Source organism: Lepidothrix coronata, unplaced genomic scaffold (assembly GCF_001604755.1).
Source record: "Lepidothrix coronata isolate B3197 unplaced genomic scaffold, Lepidothrix_coronata-1.0 Scaffold25, whole genome shotgun sequence".
Taxonomy (NCBI): Eukaryota; Metazoa; Chordata; class Aves; order Passeriformes; family Pipridae; genus Lepidothrix; species Lepidothrix coronata.
In genome coordinates, this window is record NW_016690205.1 from 1,341,567 (window position 1) to 1,359,010 (window position 17,444).

General features: G+C 40.9%; 1 protein-coding gene across 2 annotated transcripts in view; it reads right to left on the minus strand.

Moving 5' to 3' along the window:
• Positions 1-15,439, minus strand: part of EIF3A (eukaryotic translation initiation factor 3 subunit A) — a 32,940-nt gene extending 17,501 nt beyond the window's left edge. The window contains exons 1-10 of one of the 2 annotated variants that reach the window (XM_017809273.1): positions 15,254-15,439; positions 14,916-15,052; positions 12,373-12,536; positions 8,923-9,122; positions 7,530-7,738; positions 6,389-6,560; positions 5,300-5,404; positions 4,429-4,527; positions 3,617-3,733; positions 2,469-2,654 (exon numbers count right to left, since the gene is read on the minus strand). In XM_017809273.1, coding sequence (XP_017664762.1) covers positions 2,469-2,654; positions 3,617-3,733; positions 4,429-4,527; positions 5,300-5,404; positions 6,389-6,560; positions 7,530-7,738; positions 8,923-9,122; positions 12,373-12,536; positions 14,916-15,052; positions 15,254-15,391 — 1,527 coding nt within the window. In that variant the 5' untranslated portion in view covers positions 15,392-15,439. The remainder of the gene's footprint in view (positions 1-2,468; positions 2,655-3,616; positions 3,734-4,428; positions 4,528-5,299; positions 5,405-6,388; positions 6,561-7,529; positions 7,739-8,922; positions 9,123-12,372; positions 12,537-14,915; positions 15,053-15,253) is intronic. The other variant, XM_017809274.1, reaches the window with a different exon arrangement.
• Positions 15,440-17,444: the final 2,005 nt, after the last annotated feature.

Below are 17,444 nucleotides of genomic sequence, written 5' to 3' on the forward strand. Positions count from 1 at the left end.
GGTCTGTAAAAGACAATATTCTGCAACATGGCTCAGGTGTAATGGTTTACATTTTTCCACCCAAAAATATTGCACACCCAGATGTTACTGAGAGTGAAATTCCTAACTGGAAGGGGCGTGGGGGTCAATCCTGATCGACTCTGCATGTGTTTGCAAGCATACCACCACATGGACTGTATTTCACCAAAGCTCCTTTGTTTTTAGAGTTTTGTTATTTTCCAGACACACTAATATAAGAGGAAAATATCCTAATTGACACGAAGCACTGTCTGTGAGATGATAAAAAAATGAGTCACCAATTTAGATATAAACATTGCATATAAACCCATTGTAATGACCTTATAAAAAGCACTAGGCTTCTAGATATTAGCATGTAGACTATTCTTTCAGCAGCCTTCTCAGAGTACCCACACAGTTCTTTGTGGAGATTCATGCTGTACACATGAGGAGGTGTAATTGTGCCAGCTCCATCAAGCAGCAAAACACTGCAGCCCAATCAGCTCTCTACACTCCCCCAGTCATGCTGATCATGAAATGCAGTCGTGAAACGTGAGCTCCTTCAGAGGTATTTTTAGTAATCTGTCACTTCTAGGGCATTCAACAAAAACACTCAAACATCCATGCTTTGTGGCAGATCTGCAAACATTTAAAGATAAATGGAGGTGCCAGAAATGCAAAAGTGAAAAGCTTTAGATGAATTTAACGATTTTGTAAATTATAACAAATCTGACAAATTAAAAGTTCTTAAGCACTTGAAAAGACTGAAAAGTTTTGATCTGAATGATGAAGGAAAAAAGGATATCAACTTGTTCTGTAGCTTCTCTAACTGAACAGATTCATATTAAACTTGATACTGTTCCCCAATTTTACAGGCATAATGACCAGCACTTATGTCATTTATGTCATTCAGCTTCCTGTACCAACATACCAAGTGTGAGATTGTCATTTCTATCCATGAATGTACAGATAAAAGCATGGTTTTTTCCTTCAAAATGACCATCTGACTAATACTGATCACTAGTTAAATCTTTTTAGGAGAAAACCTACATGGAAGTATTTTTTATCTTAAACACTATAAAACAGGTAATGCATGTTCAAACTAACACAAGTAAGTCAGCATTAGGTGTCATGATACAGTTCTACTTTGTGTGTTTATATTTTAAGAAGATCACTAAGTATTTCAACCTGTATAAAGAATCTAACATGGACATCTTGCAATCAGCCTTTTTTTCCCATATGGAAAAAATATTTGATATGTTTGCTACGAAATCTTTCATAAACACAAAGCAAAAGAAAAAATTACCACTGCTCTTGTAAGAGAAGTGAAGGTTTAACTTGCCACGACCAAAGCATGCTGGAAATCCGAGGCTGATTTACACCTTGCTGCTACAGGGCTCTGGAGAACCTGAAATGTGAGTCCAACCTTGAAGCCAAGAGCCCCAGGGAGGAGAACAGGGAGTGACAAGGACAGGGCAGTTCTTGTGCTGGGGGATCTTTTGTTCGTGTTTTTAGACTCCACTCTTAAAGTCACATTCCAGGTTCTTCAAAACAGCAGTTTCTCCAGGAGGAATAAAGGAAGCAGGCTCTTGGATTTTCAAATATGCATGCAAAATTTTAAACAAATCCTAGCTCTGTAGGCTCACCTGTGGGAAAGTTATTATTTGGTATATCCTAAGCCTGATACATGCAAGACTGGCAATTCATGATTTTAATTATAACCAAACACTAACTAGATGAGTTTTTTTAAGAATGACTTTGTTACAAGCACAAATAACTGATTACCACTAGGCTGAAAAAAATGAAAGTAAAATGAACATCTAATCTGAGAAAACATATTCATTAAAATATAAGCTTTAAGTGTTGAGTTATTAGCTTATGTTTCTACTTAATCCACAAAGAGGCAAATGCAGCCCATCATTACTGTCAAATTAGATCAGAGATCATTACCAAAATGCTCTGAAAAACAGAGCAGTACACTTCTGAAAATAAAACAAATGTACAAGAGCACCTCCTCAAATCCCTGCAATGTCACGCTAACTTAATCGTTTAGAGAGCTCACTGCCATTCCTGTGCCAAGGAAAGATAAACTAAGGAACTCCTTCAAGTATGATCTCACAACTTCAAGACAAGCTTGCCTTGCTAAACCAGAAAAGCTGTTAGAGCTCTGTTAGAACAGGTGAGCATGTAGCAGATGCAGAAGGATACTTTATCACTAATAAATTCAGGAATGTGACAACACGTGTATGTATGAACACCTCAAGGATCAACTGTTTGTTCTGAAGGGATGGGACAGCAGAACAACACTGTTTACCACTGCACTGACAACAGATTACTGGAAGGAACAGTTGATCAGACAAGCAAAAACTTAACAAAAAGCTGGATAAAAGGCAGCAGAGGAACATCACACAGTGCACACAGGGAAAATGTCAGATTTTGTCAACATTCTCATAACACTTTAAACAACTTACCATTAAGTGAGGAGGCTTAATGACTGCAAGAGCCTTAGCCAGAGCTGAGGACATAGCAGTCAACTGGTTTCTAATCTGCTCAGAAGGCATGCTTTGGAGCTGAGGGCCTAGTGGGGCATCTTCTCTAGTACAGTAATTCAAATCTGAACCAAAACTCAGTGTCCGGGTGGTGTGATCAAGGCGAACCTTTGCCAAAAAAAAAAAGGGAAGGAAATGATTGTATTAATTAATTGTTGCTCTGCCTATGACCAATATGAGTCAACAGAAGCCATAAGCAGAAATTACTCTAAAAATAAATTAGCTACACCATTCTATGAGAAATGCCAAATTAGTAGGAGAAATATAGCACTGTGAATAAAAGACTGTTTTATTTCTATGGTTTATACAGGAAAAAACCCCAACCAACCAACCAAAAAAAAAAAAATTCTTCTTCCTGGAAGAGGCTGAAATTCCAATGATTCTATGAAATTCTTTCATAGACAAGACAAACCACTCTTGCCTCTTCCTCCACATCAGCAATACACAAAACAAGAACCCTAACTTTAGTGCAGGGAACTGCAACACATCTGAAATATAAACTCAGGTTGTGTGTTAACCTAAGTGAATTAACTCAGTCTCATCTAAAAACCTAAATGGATAATTACTAAGCAACCTCAACTAAAAACTACCTGCACCTCGTTGTTGTTCTCCCAACAGAGACACTTTACCAGTGCACGCCTCAGACACTGGTGCTTCACTTCAGTCCCTTGGTGAGACACAAACCAACGTCAGCAACTGCTGGCTTTTCAGTCTTGCACAACTAATGCAGCACAGGCAGCAATTCACATCCCTGTTTGTTAAACTTGCTTCAGGATATGCTGGACTAAATGACTGGGGCTAACAAAGCAAATTTCCACAAATTTTATTTTCAACTTCTAGTTCTACTGGACTTACATTAATGGCTGTTGACCTAAATCAAAAATACACACCAGAATGCAAATAATCTTCAGTTCTTAATATAGCATCACGTGCATCTTTTACTCTAGCTTATCTCCACCTATCAGAATCAATTCTTTTCCTTGGGTTACACGTCAGCCAGCTCATTTGCATCCCATGTAATTCACGTGAGCCCATTCACAACTTCTCATGAGTCTTTTTACAGCACCTACTTGTAAGTCACAGTGCCTGGCAGCATCCACGATGCAACGCTCCAGCGTGAAAGCATCCACGAAAGGAACCAGGGTACACAGGCGAGCAAACTCAATGCTTTGATAAATCTGGGCCACCTGAGTGTGAACAGAATGATCAGGCATTTTTTCTCAATAAAAAGAAATCAGAAACGTAAGTTGTTGTGCAGGCCTTAGAGTTAATTTACCAAACTGTCAACAAATGAATGTACACATAATAATACAATTGTAAATGCTCTTTCAGGATTTCTGTACTGTATTCAAACTTAACCTAAGATTAAATGCCATTCCTGCATGGCTGCTTTGTATGAAGGAGACTGGCAGCAGTAACTACACACAGCTATGCTGCTAATTAGCCTTCAACTCTTTCTTTAGCACACCAGAAATAACACTGCTCTCACTTGTAATGAAAGCAGGTCAATGAAATGTGCATCCTGTAAAACACTTAGATACAAAAAAAATCAAAATAAACCAAAAACCAAAGCAAAATACCCCCCCCAGACCTTACTCCAAAGCAAAGTTTTAAGAAACTAGGTAAGCAACGAAGAAAAAATAGGCAAGGGATTACACCACTGTACCCCAGTATTGAGTACAGCTACTATGGCTGTACCTAAACAACACACAAACTGAAGATACAGGTTATATACCAGGGAAAAGAAAATCTCAAAATCATAATGGTCTTCTATTTGATGGCAAAAAAAATTACTTCAGCATGAAAGTTTCCAATTTCCTCTCCTTCCAAAGCATTTACTAACTTATGTATACTTGGGAACATACATTTTCTTTACTCGTACCTGCTGCAGAAGGCGAAGAATGGTATTGTTTTGCAGGTGAGGAACATACAGCTGCAGTTCAGGTTCCTTTTCAGCTTGGTCTTTCACCCAGTTGAGAACCTACCAAAAGTCTGAAAAGTTACTCCATCTGCATCGACCCGTACAGACTTCACCATTAAAGTACAAAGCATGGCTCATAAATATTTCTGGTTTACACCCTATGAAACAACAGCACTTCTGCCCAGAGAGTGCAGTGTTTTACTGAAGTGCATCTGATAGAACACTCATTTATAATGGATAGCTAACAGGTTTTGTATGAAGGCGACTGACAGTACTGGCAACGTTTACCACACTGCTAATTTACCTTCAAGTTCTTTTTAGCACCTCAATTATCTTTGTTCCCACTGTTGAAGAAAAAGAACATGATGTGCTTCATCAATTGCAAAATTTGCACTAACCTAATCAACAGCTCTCACGTTATTCTACCTCCCAAGCCTCTGTATTTTAACAGTGAAAAGTCACTGGTATATCTTTCCACTTTGCACACAACCCACTCGCCTGCACGTGCGTGCACACAGCTTTCTCACTTTCCATATTTAAACAGAATTAACTGACTATCACCTCCACCAAAAAAACCTTCTGATGCATTCCCAAAACTCTGCATCTTTATGGGACCCTCTGAAGAGCACCCTAGAGACCTGAGTGAATTTTCATTCTGTTTCAATAACATGATGCAACTCGTGTATCACATCATCAACAGAACCTGACCAAATCAAGCCTACTTTTGAAAAATCTGGCAATAGAAGATGCCAGTTGATATTTACTACAAATCAATATTCAAATAACAGACTATTAGTCAAGACCAGTTACCACACAGAGCTGCAAAACCCACCTTGCTGACACGGGCGCTTAACTTGAGCGGGTGAAAGTCTACTTCAAGCCAGTTGTAAAGTTCTTTCACTTCTGGGACAACATATTGCACTACGTTGAACCTGACCTACAGTCAACAAAAAAAATCCAAAGATCTCAAAATAAATGCAATATTAACCAACAGTTATGCTTTAAGACTTCCATATTCAAGAAGTTAAACAGGCACCACATGTACATTTTAATACAGATTACTTCTCATTGCAACATTCTGAACTGCAGTGACAGTAACTCTACATTACATCACTTAAATGTACTTAAAAATGGAAAAGGAGACATAAAACATATAAACAAGGTAAACAAACTAGAGCACCATCCTCAACTTAGCTATTTCCAAGACACAAGGCCTAACACACTTGTAGGCCCACAACCTAAAATCCTAGCCCAAACTAAAATCACACACCTCTATTCATGATTAAATTTATGAAGCCTTAAGTTGTGGTTTTGAGGCAAACTGGAGAGGTACTGAAGAAGAATTAACTTACACTGCAAAATGAGCTTTGAATGTATGTTTCAGACATGCATGTGAAGGACTGCAAAAAATTCAACCATTCTCTGAAAATACCTATGATGATGTCTGATTTGTTTACGAGTATCTGGGGGGGGTCTGAGGATAGATCAATCCAGCCTTCCTTGAAAACAAAGAAGTTTTCATAATCACTTAGATTTGCATGGTCTGCCATTTGATATATGACCTGTGCTTATCCAAAATACATTTAAAAAAGAAACATTTGGTTCAGTTAATAACACACCTTAGAGCAGGGAAAAAAACCCCCAAAGTTCTAGCTCACAACTCATTTCAGACCCCTCAGAATTTCAAAACGACATTTGTTGCTTGGGTGACATAAAGGACAATATGGAATCTGACTCTTTAGTGCACACAAGAATTCACTGTCACTGCCATTTCCAAACAGTCCCTGTGAATCTGCAGGTTTAACGCTGCACCATAAGTCACACAACGAACCACACTGCTGTCCCCCAGCCAGGCACAGTGCTCCAGAAGGAAAACAGGACACAGTGTTATAAAGCTGCTCCCCTGGCCAGCACCACCTACCATATCATTGATGAGACTGGCACGTGTGGGGGGGGCCTGCAGCCCCAGCAGAGTTGCCAGGCGCCGCTGTTTCTCCACGATGATGCCATCCATGTCCAGGAGGCGAGCGATATCCGTCCTCTCAGGAGTTATAGGGATTGACAGAGTGGCCAAAAGGACTCGAGTAGACATCCTGTTGACAAAGCAGAAGCACAAGAGATGAACTGCAAGAGAACACTTAATAATTCCTGTTCATGTACGTGCCAATTCAAGAGAGGAACGAGTAGCATTTACGATGCAAAACCCAAGATGCCACCTGCACCATGAGAGGACAGAATGCAGTGTTCCTCAGGAACAAGAGGAAAGAGTTTTGTAACTTTGATATGTATGTACATATGTATATATACAAAGAAATTATAAAGAAATTTAAGCTGCTTCTGTAAATACCAAAACACTATAAAGTAATGAAAACGGCACAAAGCAGCACCTTTAAAAACTTTTAGATGCAAATCCATCCCAGTCATTTTGAATGAATTTATTTTTAAAATTTACAGTGTAAGACAGATGTACTTTTTGATGTAACAGAACAAGTGGCATTAAATGCTTAAATTCTGGTCTTAGTACCCAAGTGAACAGGAATGTAAGAATTTCTATCAAGTATATATTACAACCAGATTCTTATTCTATAAAGGCCTGTAGATGAACTTCAGAGGTTAAAGCAGTCAATGATTCTGCACACCTCAAAAGCCTTGCCAGTTCATCCCTATTTCCAAAAAATTAAAGGCCCTTTGCCCATGCAGATTTTTATACATTAAGAAGTTTACATTAGCTACCATGAAATCTTGTGAAATAAATCCCACCACTCAGAAGAGAAAAAGGAAACAAAAAACCCAGATACTCATTGACTTGCTTAGCTTCCAAGGCAGTAAGAGAAGGAAGCTTAACTAAGGTGATCCTGGTGTTCACAATACTTACACTGTAGCTCTGTAAAACATCCTTCTTGCTCTAGATTTCTTTTGAGGTAATTAGTAGTGGCCAATTGAGGCAGAGCTGCTCATAGGTCATGCCTGTCATCTGCTTCTTTTGGGGTACATTTTAGTTTATTTTTGAACCTAGGGGGTTAAAATTAGAATCTAAGATCACATTATGTATCCTTCCCCACCTCTGCATCTCCTCTTGTGTGAGATTCTTTCGCATTTCTCTTGACAAGTGATAAAGTCGGTGAAGGGTGGATGCATGAAAGAGAGCATTTCCTGATTTCCAGAAGACAGTGGAAACTTTGTGATAGTAATTTGCCATCAGTTGTGGTTTGGGTGGTTTCTTAGACAGTGCAAATAGTCCATGAATATCTTCCACTGCTTTGAAAGCTTCCTAAAGAGAAAAAAAAACAAATACACTTTTAGGAAGTTTTTTGCAACACCCAAAAAAAAAAAAGAAAAATATGAATTCATTAAAGGTTATAAGACTTCAGTTTTGCCAGCTACCTGAAATTACATACTCCTTTCCTAATAAAGAAATCATTTGGACATACTGCAACTCCATTAACTATATGCTTAGAATTTAATGATTAGTTTGTGTAATTTTTCAAAAACTTCTTTCTTTCAGATTTTCAAGCTACAAACCAAAAGGAGAAAAAAAAACAAAAATGAAATAACAAAAGTTCTACTATTTTACTACTATATCAATTGTACTATTTATTGGCTTTAGCATTTTTCATAAAAATAGTTTTTGTGATCAAAAAAGGGTATAGTTTCCCTAAAACACAGGAAAACTTGGAAATGCCTTAGATGTAATTACCTAAACCCCTAAAATGGAAACAGCACAACAGAGAAAGTTCTCCTAATTCACAACCCCAAAAAACTACAGCCTTGGCTTTTAAAGGAATTTCTTGGCTTTTTAAGGAATTTGATGTTAGAAATGCTGGCAGAGGTGAAGGTGTCATCACAGAATCAGAGAATCAGCTGGGTTGGAAGGGACCTCTGAGATCATCAAGTCCAACCCCTGATCCAACCCCACTGTGGTTCCCAGCCCATGGCACTGATGCCACATCCAGTCTCTTCTTAAAAACCTCCAGGGACAGAGAATCCACCACTTTCCTGGGCAGCCCATTCAAATGCCTGATTGCCCTCTCTGGAAAGAATTCCTTCCTAATATCTAACCTAAACCTCCCCTGGCAGAGCCTGCCCTCTTGTCTTACTGATCATTGCCTGGGAGAAGAGACCAACTCCCACCTGGCTACACCCTCCTGTCAGGGAGTTGGAGAGTGAGGAGGTCTCCCCTGAGCCTCCTCTTCTCCAGGCTCCTCACTGTCACAACTCCAAGTGACTTCAGCTACTCTACCATTTACTGCTCCCAGCAAAGCTTGCTTTGAAACACAGGACCATCAGACTAAGCATTCAACATGCAAGCAGCACCATGTTCTAGACATTAAAACTTCATTCTTTAGCTATCATCCTTTCTCCACCTTGCTACATGTACCATGGACCGTGAACTGCACAGAGCAGGTTCTGGCAAGGCCGGAGGGCACAGCGTGATGGGGAGAGTCCTGTGCATACCTGCCACAGCTCCATGCTGATGGCACTGTCGAGCTGCACAAGCCTGGTCTCCAGGTGCATGGACTGGCTGTCGGGATTGTTGAGGTTGATGGCTGTGCTTTGGTTGTGGTGGCGCTGGATCTGCCCCAGGTGCATCCGCAGGTTGTCGCAGAGCTTACGGAACTCGGCCTTGCGCGTGTACTGCAGGCAGAACTTGAAAGCTGCAGCAATGAACAGCACAAATTAAGGACGTGCACTAATGGTGACTTCATGGTAGTTCTAAACGGGATTCAAATATGTAAACCAGCACATTTAAAGAACCTTCATTTGCAGTCAAAAGATATGTCAAACATGATATAATCTGTCACACACAATGAATAAGTGACACTGCAGAGCACTTCCATCTTGACCTCAAAAAATAAAGATGTTTCTACACAATTAAGCCTAATGAGCATAGGAAACACTTAAGAGTCTCTTTAAAAATGTTGTAATTTATGCACTGATTCTATCTTTTATTTTGAACTAAGAGTAAATGAAATCCTGTGTACGGCATGAATTCAAGTTTGGGCTTTGTAAAATGTAAAATTCTCAAGTCATCTAAATATGGTAAAGTTAAAGAAAGCTTTCAAATGACTGGAAATGACACAGAAAAAAAAATTGCCTTTGATCCCATAGTTCCTCTCAAAAATCAGTTTTTGCTCTGCCACTGTCAGTCTGGAAATTCTAGAATGTCTCTACTAAAACAGACACAAAAGGAAGCCTTGACACTGTAGCACAAAGGCTTAAATACACCGAAGCACCTAGAATTCACCTGACAGTCATCTTTCCTGAGGTACTTGCACAATTTGGATCCAGAGTTGCAAATCTAGCAGACTCTTTTTTCAGAAATACCGAGTCCTAAGTGATACATACAAACATTTGCAGAACCACAGTCTCGTAACTCTGACTTTCCGTATCCAACGAAGGAGTTGGAAGACAGCAAATGGATCTATTATTCTGATAAAGAGTCACTTGATGATGAGGTAACATTTCTGACCCCTAATTAAAACTGAAACCACAGACGATGGTCAGCGTTAGCAAACTGCTACTAAAATGGTGCCATATACAGTGACCAAGATATCAAAGTTCCAGAATAAGTATAGCAGCTGTGCACAGGATAAAAACATTTGGCATGATCCCGACAACAGAGAACCAGGGGAAGATGACTCTTTATCTCCTTCAATCCCATTTGAATCCACTGGACCTCAGGGTGGAGTGGGAAATCACACACAAAAAATGATCTCATCTGATCCAACCCAGGTGGCTGATTTGCAAGAGCGTTACAGTCACAGTCCAGGGGAGACTGAAATCCAGCAAGTGGAATCCTATAATACACATGTAATAATGGCCCAGACATTCAGATTCCAGTTGGTTCTCACCAGCAATTAATGAAATTTCTAATAGATATGGTGTGAGGCACTGGATCAGTAATTGTTGGGTTGGAACCACCTCGGGGGGGTGTGTGTGTGTGTGTGGAGGTGGGAAGGGATGGGTCGAACCTCAGGGAGGTACCTATCCCTCATGGCAGCCACTGGAACCCACAGGAGAAAGCCCTGGAGCAGCTGCCAGTTAAAAGCAGCCAGGAAGACTTCAACACACCACACCTCCTGGAGCCCCTAACCCAGCCTCAGATCGGCAGGGACAGTGAGAACACTTCTCTCTTCTTGCTCCCTCTGTTTTGGGCAGCTCAAAGCTGGAGGGATTGGATTTTGACTAAGTGTTGTGGATAAGTAAGTATGTGCTGGGTCAGTACTCTGGTGCAATGTTTTGCCTGGATTGTAGGATATCCTTTTGAACTTTTGCCATGTTCCCTTATATTCTCCCCTAAATTATCAGTTAGAGTACCTCTTGAGGAAAAGTCTGTGGCTTCTTCTCTCGGCAGTGCCCTCACTCCATGCGACACCTGCACTCCCTGATTCAAGGACTGCTGGTGTGTCACAGTGCTGGGTTTTGGCTGTGGTGTGAGATGGAATTTCTGAAGTTCTAGTTGATTTGGCCCCACTAAGAGTTGTGGTACCCGGTACTGCAAACCCTACAAGCAGCTAAATTTTGCAGAACTGGTAACTAAAACTCGGAGTGTCCCACTTGTGGATGGCAACTCTAGATGTAAAAGAAGTGGGTTTTATGATTCCACGCTGAGAATATGACAAGGCTCAACTGGCCATTACCTGTAAAGGAGGGCAATACACCTTCAGCAGACCCACACAGGGCTATAAACATTCACCCATGATTGCACATGCTGTGCTTGCCAAACTTTTACAGGTAGTTCCACTCCCTCCAGACACGAAATTATGTAATACTCTAATCACAATCCCCCCCAAAAAGGTGGCAAGTACTTCATGAAGCAGAAATAGAGATTCCGCCTGAGGAATGTCAAGGCCAAACTGGACCAGATGGACTAAAGAGATCTCTGTTATTCAGCCTGACTGCATTTAAAGAGACAAGACAGAGATGTTCCAAATGGGAAAAAAACTCTTGTCATCAGTCTGAGCGGTTAAACAACTTGAGCCACTAAGAGGTAACTTGTCCAGACAAACCCTCTCTCCCTTTCCCTCTCTCTCTTGTCTTCGCTTCCCTTTTCAATGGATCACCAAGTCCATACTGGTGTTTGAGCCACAGGGTGATGTAGAAGCCTAGAAGATAACAGAGCTAATGCATGTCTCAAACATGGACAGCTGGATAGCCGTGGAGACAACCCAGGATTGCTGGCAAAAACAACCCAGGATTGTTGGTAGTAACACACTGTGAGAAAGAACCAGGATGTGGCTGGAAAAGGGGCCATACAGGGGTAGGGCAGCACTTTTCTAGGACAAAGGTCCTTGTTCTGGCTCCTGGAGATAGCACAACACAGTAGAGTGCAGGCACAGGAATGAGGCTGAGAAGCAGGGATGGACTGTAGGGGGGCACCAAGACCACCCAAGACTCCCGAGGCCCTCCAACCCACTTCCAGAAAGGTCCAGAAGAATGGACTGGGCACGATAACTGATTTGCATACAAAGTGAGAAACTGATCTCCAGGGTGGGGAAAACTTACCTGTAAAAAGTTTCCCTCCCCCAAAGCCCAGGTGTGCATGCACCCCAGAACCCTGGACACCCCGTCAGCTGGGGTGACATTGGAGCCAGGATCGCTGATCTCTGTTTATTCCTTTATTCCTCTCTCCCCTTTTCAACTCCTCTCTCTCTGTCTTCTCTTTCACCCTATCCCTTTATCTGAAGTGCACAGCTGTGTGCTTACCCTGGGAGCTCAGGGACTAACACACCAATTTCCATGCCAAGTGTGTAATTTACTAATAAAACTTCATAAGCTTTTGGGGACCCTCTGACTTTTGTTGTTCCTTTCAACCACGAGCATCTGTGAATCTTGGATGCTCCCTTCCCCTTAAGGGTGGGACACCACATCATTACACTTTGAGTTTCCATCTTTTGGACCTACCTTGCTGTGCAATGTCATGGTACAGGCGTTCCACTCGAGAATTATTTCGGAGAAGATCCAGACACTGTCTGTAGGATTCCCATAGAAATTTAACCCAGGGTGTCAAAAGCAGTCGGTCAGTACGATCCTGAGTGTCTTCTCCACTTACAGCACTCAGAAGAACACTGTAGTCAGGGCAGGGGGGAAGGAAAAACAAAAAAACAAAAGTGGGTTACTCCCTACAATTCTCATCAATTTTTCTGGACAAATCTGAACAGAAAATTGCTGCTGAACAGTCTATTGCTTATTTTCAAACTGGTCCCTCAGACGGCTCCCTTTCCCTTTAAAGGATGTAGGTAATGTCCTTGCTTTTAAGTTTCAAAATCTAGCCCCTGCATATACAACTGACATGTCCAAGCTCCAGAGGTAACAGACTTCAGAAACCTCTGTATCCTTCCCGAGTAAGCCAAGGAAATGAATCCCAGAATTTTCACCTTCCCTTTTCTACCAGGGAGCTGTGCACTGGGCCTCTGCTAGAGTGAGGTATCACTGTCAACACAGACACTTTCGTACTTGCTCAGAGCTCTTTTTTAGCCACCAGCAACACTGCCAGAGTTCACTTCTTGTTGACACGTGACACAGAGGCACTGTGTGCCTTACAATCTACAGACATCGAAAACCAGAACACTTAAAATATCAAATCCTTTAAAAATTTTGATATGAAAAAGACGCTTAAATAAATGTCAAAAGCAAGATGTGATAATCTTGTGTTTAGTGGCCATAACTTCATTCCCTCATCAGAGAAATACAAGATTGGTTCCTGAGACACTGAGACCAATTCAGTGCTATGTCTCACGTGGTCCCTTTATGCTGAACAGTCCACCCACCATGACAAACTGACAAAGAATCACCTTCCCTAAGCCTTCATTTTTAAAATTCTTTTTGAACTATGCTTCTAATATAAACTCTCAACTCCTGTAGCTCTTTTCTACTACACCATTTCCAGTTCTAATTTGCTTCCCTGAGCACCAGTACTATGTGCAATATTAAACACATCACCAGTGGCTTCTCCAACAGATCGAGTGGTGAATTCAGCAAAAAAGTATGAGAAGATTAGAAAACAGGACCTAGAGAACAATAAAGAAACTGTGCTTGTTCAGATAAAGAATTGTGATTGAAAACACACATTCTCTAGTCCTCAGTCATAGAAAGGAGAACAAGGAAAAGAGCAGGCAGTCCATCTTCACTGTTTAACTATTAGTGGGATTCCTCTGTAACAATTTCAGGCTCTGGAAAAAACATGAATGGCACTGCCATCCTGGAACAACTACTGCAGACAGGTCTGGAACCCTTTTTTTTTTTTTTTGCAACCAACTTCTCCCAGAGAGCTCTGCTGTCAACATATAAATCCACAGCCTTCTACTCCAGGTCTTTATCAGTATTACTTGACTACTATACTTCTATTCCTACACAGGACAAATAACCTCTACTTCAATAATTTCTTCCCATTTTCTATCATCAGAAGATAAAACTTTTATTTTTTTAGTTCCTGCGCAAAGATTTTAATTGAAAGAATTCCCACTAACTTCCTTCTTGCTTCCTGTCTCCTTTTGTCAGTACATGTCATCAGTCTTTCACTGGGCAATGTCTTAGTCCCCTTCCAATTCAGCTGCCAACATCCCTTCTGGTAGGGATCAATAGCTTCACCTTTCCCCAGATTCAATGTCTGGCCTCTTCCAAACTCAGCTGGAATGCTTTAAAACATGTCTTCACCCCTGCCTTGTTACCCCTTTTCCACAGCTGTCACCCACACATCTCTGTCCTCTGAGTTAACATGAGCATTCCCTACATCAACAGGCTCTAGGAGCTAACATCACTTTGCCTGAAGCAGAATAGGAAGTTCTCCCACAAAACACACTGACTACACAATGACTTCTCAGAGCTGGAGACTTGTGTCACCCTAACCCAGCACTACTTGCCAGGGAAGGTCTACACGCACAACCTAAAGCAGATGTATTTACTGATCCTTTTTTCCATTCCTCTCTGTTGTCATTATCCATCCAATTAATTCTAACTCTGAACGTACTTTTTATGCCCTTTCTTCTATTATTTTATCAGTTACCCAAGCAATTATAAAATAACATTTGCTTTGGTTTGTTCATGCACAATGGGGAGAGAAAAACTGGAGGTTATCAGATACAGGAATTACATTGGTCTCACATCATTAACTGCATTTATACATCAACTGGTAATGAGAAGCTTTCCATAATAAACTTTCCAATACCACTACAGATGCAAATCAGAGCACACACTAGAAAGCAGTGACCCAACTCACAGAACCATTCCCACAAATTTTCTATTCTTTACTACTTACTTTCTTTACTTTTCTTTACTCTGACTTAGGATTTTGTTCAGTGCAAAATTCCTGCTTTCTCCCTACTTTGAAAACCTCTAGACCACCACTAGTATTCCATTTCAAATCCACCACATTTATATCTCAGCTTTGTGAATGAAAATAAGTATACTTTCTGTGAATTACTACATTTTAAAGACAGACTGCCCACCTTTCTGGAGTTTGAATATTATCCAAGTCTTCTATGTCCAGTACCATCTGCTGGGATTCCTCCTTAGCTGCTTCTGTTTTTTCTTCAGCTAATTTTAAATAGGCTCGAACAACATCCTCCAAAGACTTGATGTTAACCTACACCAAAGGCAAAAAAATGGGAAGATGTTTCCACCCACAACAGGCAGCAAATATTTAAAATGTAAACGCTACAAACCCAAGAGCATCTAAAAGGCAGATTAATTCTAACTCAAGACGATTCAGTTACTTTTAGATTGTATCAGCTGACAGATACCATGCTTGCTATAAATAAATAAAACAAAAAATCAGAAACCGTACCTGCTGGCAAATATTCTTGTACTGGTACAGTCCTTCTTTTGCCAGATGACTCTTGCGGAGATCCACACAGAGCTCCAGGTACTTCAGCATAATCGGCTCGTGGATTTTCTGCCATGTTCGGTGTTTCTTACTTTTCATAACATCATAGAGAACATCGAGGGCAGGCTGCTTTTTGCCAACCTCAAGGAATTCTGAAAGTAAAATCCCAGTTAGCAAAAGACTTGCACACCAGAAGATGCATTTTTTTTATGCTTAACACAAGAAACTTTCAGAATTTAATTAACTCTACCCAAAGCTCCTTGATGGTTTGTTTCAGTGCCAGTCGTTCAATGACACAAGTGGCAAACAAACCTCTCCGTTTACATGGAAACCTGAGGATAGGGGAGAGGTCTCTCCATTCATCCCGGTATGACTGAGCACTTCAAACAAAACAGTAAAATATACACATCCACTTGTTCAGCTGGTTTCAGAGTCAGGGAGGGAAGAGGGAGGGGAGTCAGGGAGGAAAAGGCACAAGGAAGAGAGGGAAGGAGGCAGGAAGGGAGGAAGGAATGGAGGGAAAGAGGGAGGAAACTAACTTCACTGGGGAAAGTTTTAGTGTTTGTGGGTTTGTTGGTTTTTTTTAACTCAGAGTGGTCTAGCACTTCTGTTTATATAAGGTACACCAAAAGCTGCTGCAGTTCAGCTGAAGGGTCAAACACTTTTTAAACCAGCCTTGCTGCTGGAACCAGTGGCCCATTTATTCATCCCTAAGCAGCTGCTCTTACTAACAGGAGCTCTCAGCACCACAGCAACTCCCACCCCTGACATCCCACACATTCTGCTCAGCACAAAACCCAGCAAACCACCCATGAGCAAACACCAAGGCAGCAACCCACATACACAGACCCCACACTAAATGTGCTCCTCACTGCAGCAAAGCAGGAGAAATGAAGGCTGAGAATGGGAAGCAAACAGGTTCAAAAGATAAGGGGAAGTGAAGTACAGCCAGTGGGAAACGTGTTTATTCTTAAAGGCTGAGGGGTGGAGCCAGTACTTCCCATTTAGTACTTTGGAAAGCACTACATTCCTAAGAAATAATGGCAGAAACAACTAAAGTAGGGGCCTGCTCAAGGTGCTCAGACATCAGACAGAGCTTCCCAGTTTTGGAATCTCAAAAGTGAAGTTAAAACACAGCAAAAGATGTAGTTTGAAAGCAGCAGTGTGGTTTTAATCTAAAAACCACCATAGCACGTATTCAGGGCTCAGTTTATGCGAAAAATGAGCTTGCATAAGATGAGCAAGTTCCTTTCTAGAAAAAGCACCCTGATACAGTTGAAGATAATTAAGGCTACGGTGTGGCAGTATCCAGCAGTACTTTTACTCACCGAGGGAATTTTAATAAAGCTGTCCTCCAACCCATAATTTACACTGCTATTCTATCTCAGTGCTGCTTTTCAGACAATTACTGCTCAGCTCTACATTTTATTTAAGAAAACACATTTGAAAGGCAAGTTTAATCCTGCAACAACACCAGGGCATTCCAACCACAGCTCTCAGGGGTCGATAGCCAACTGGGCAAAGCACAAAACTAATTCATATTGTTTTGAAACTTTTAATTAACTCCGGCCAAGCAGGTTCTTACCAGTAAGTCAAATAATTAAGGCTAATTTAAAAGACACTTCAGTAAAAGCACAAAGTGAACCTGAAGAGTCAAATACAGCACACACCACCATGCCTTGCAGAAGGAACTGTAAGTTATGGACACAGATCTGTAACACACAAATTGCAAAGCTCAGCCCATAAACAGCTGCCAGTTACATTTTTTCCATTTTTTTTTCTTTTATACCACTTAAAATGCTAAAAGGTAGCCAAAAGAGCAACTGAAGCTCTGAGTGGCCAAGAAGTAGCTGATACACATCAACAACTGACCTACTGCTAACCCAAAATCCTGAATTGAGCTCAGTTTTCAATGTGAAAAAAAATGTATGTCATTACAGGAGGTGACATGTCATTACAGGAGGTGACAAAGATGTCACGTGCTTTGCAGTATCTCTAACAGTGGGCAAGCTCAGTATCTGCCACAATAAAACGCTCCCCAAAGGTGATTCCATCCTTGACTACAAAGCAATGCCAGATGTTAACAAACACTGAGGGTTGACCTTGACCTACATTTACCATTTATTAGGAGAAAACTGCCTTTCTTACATAT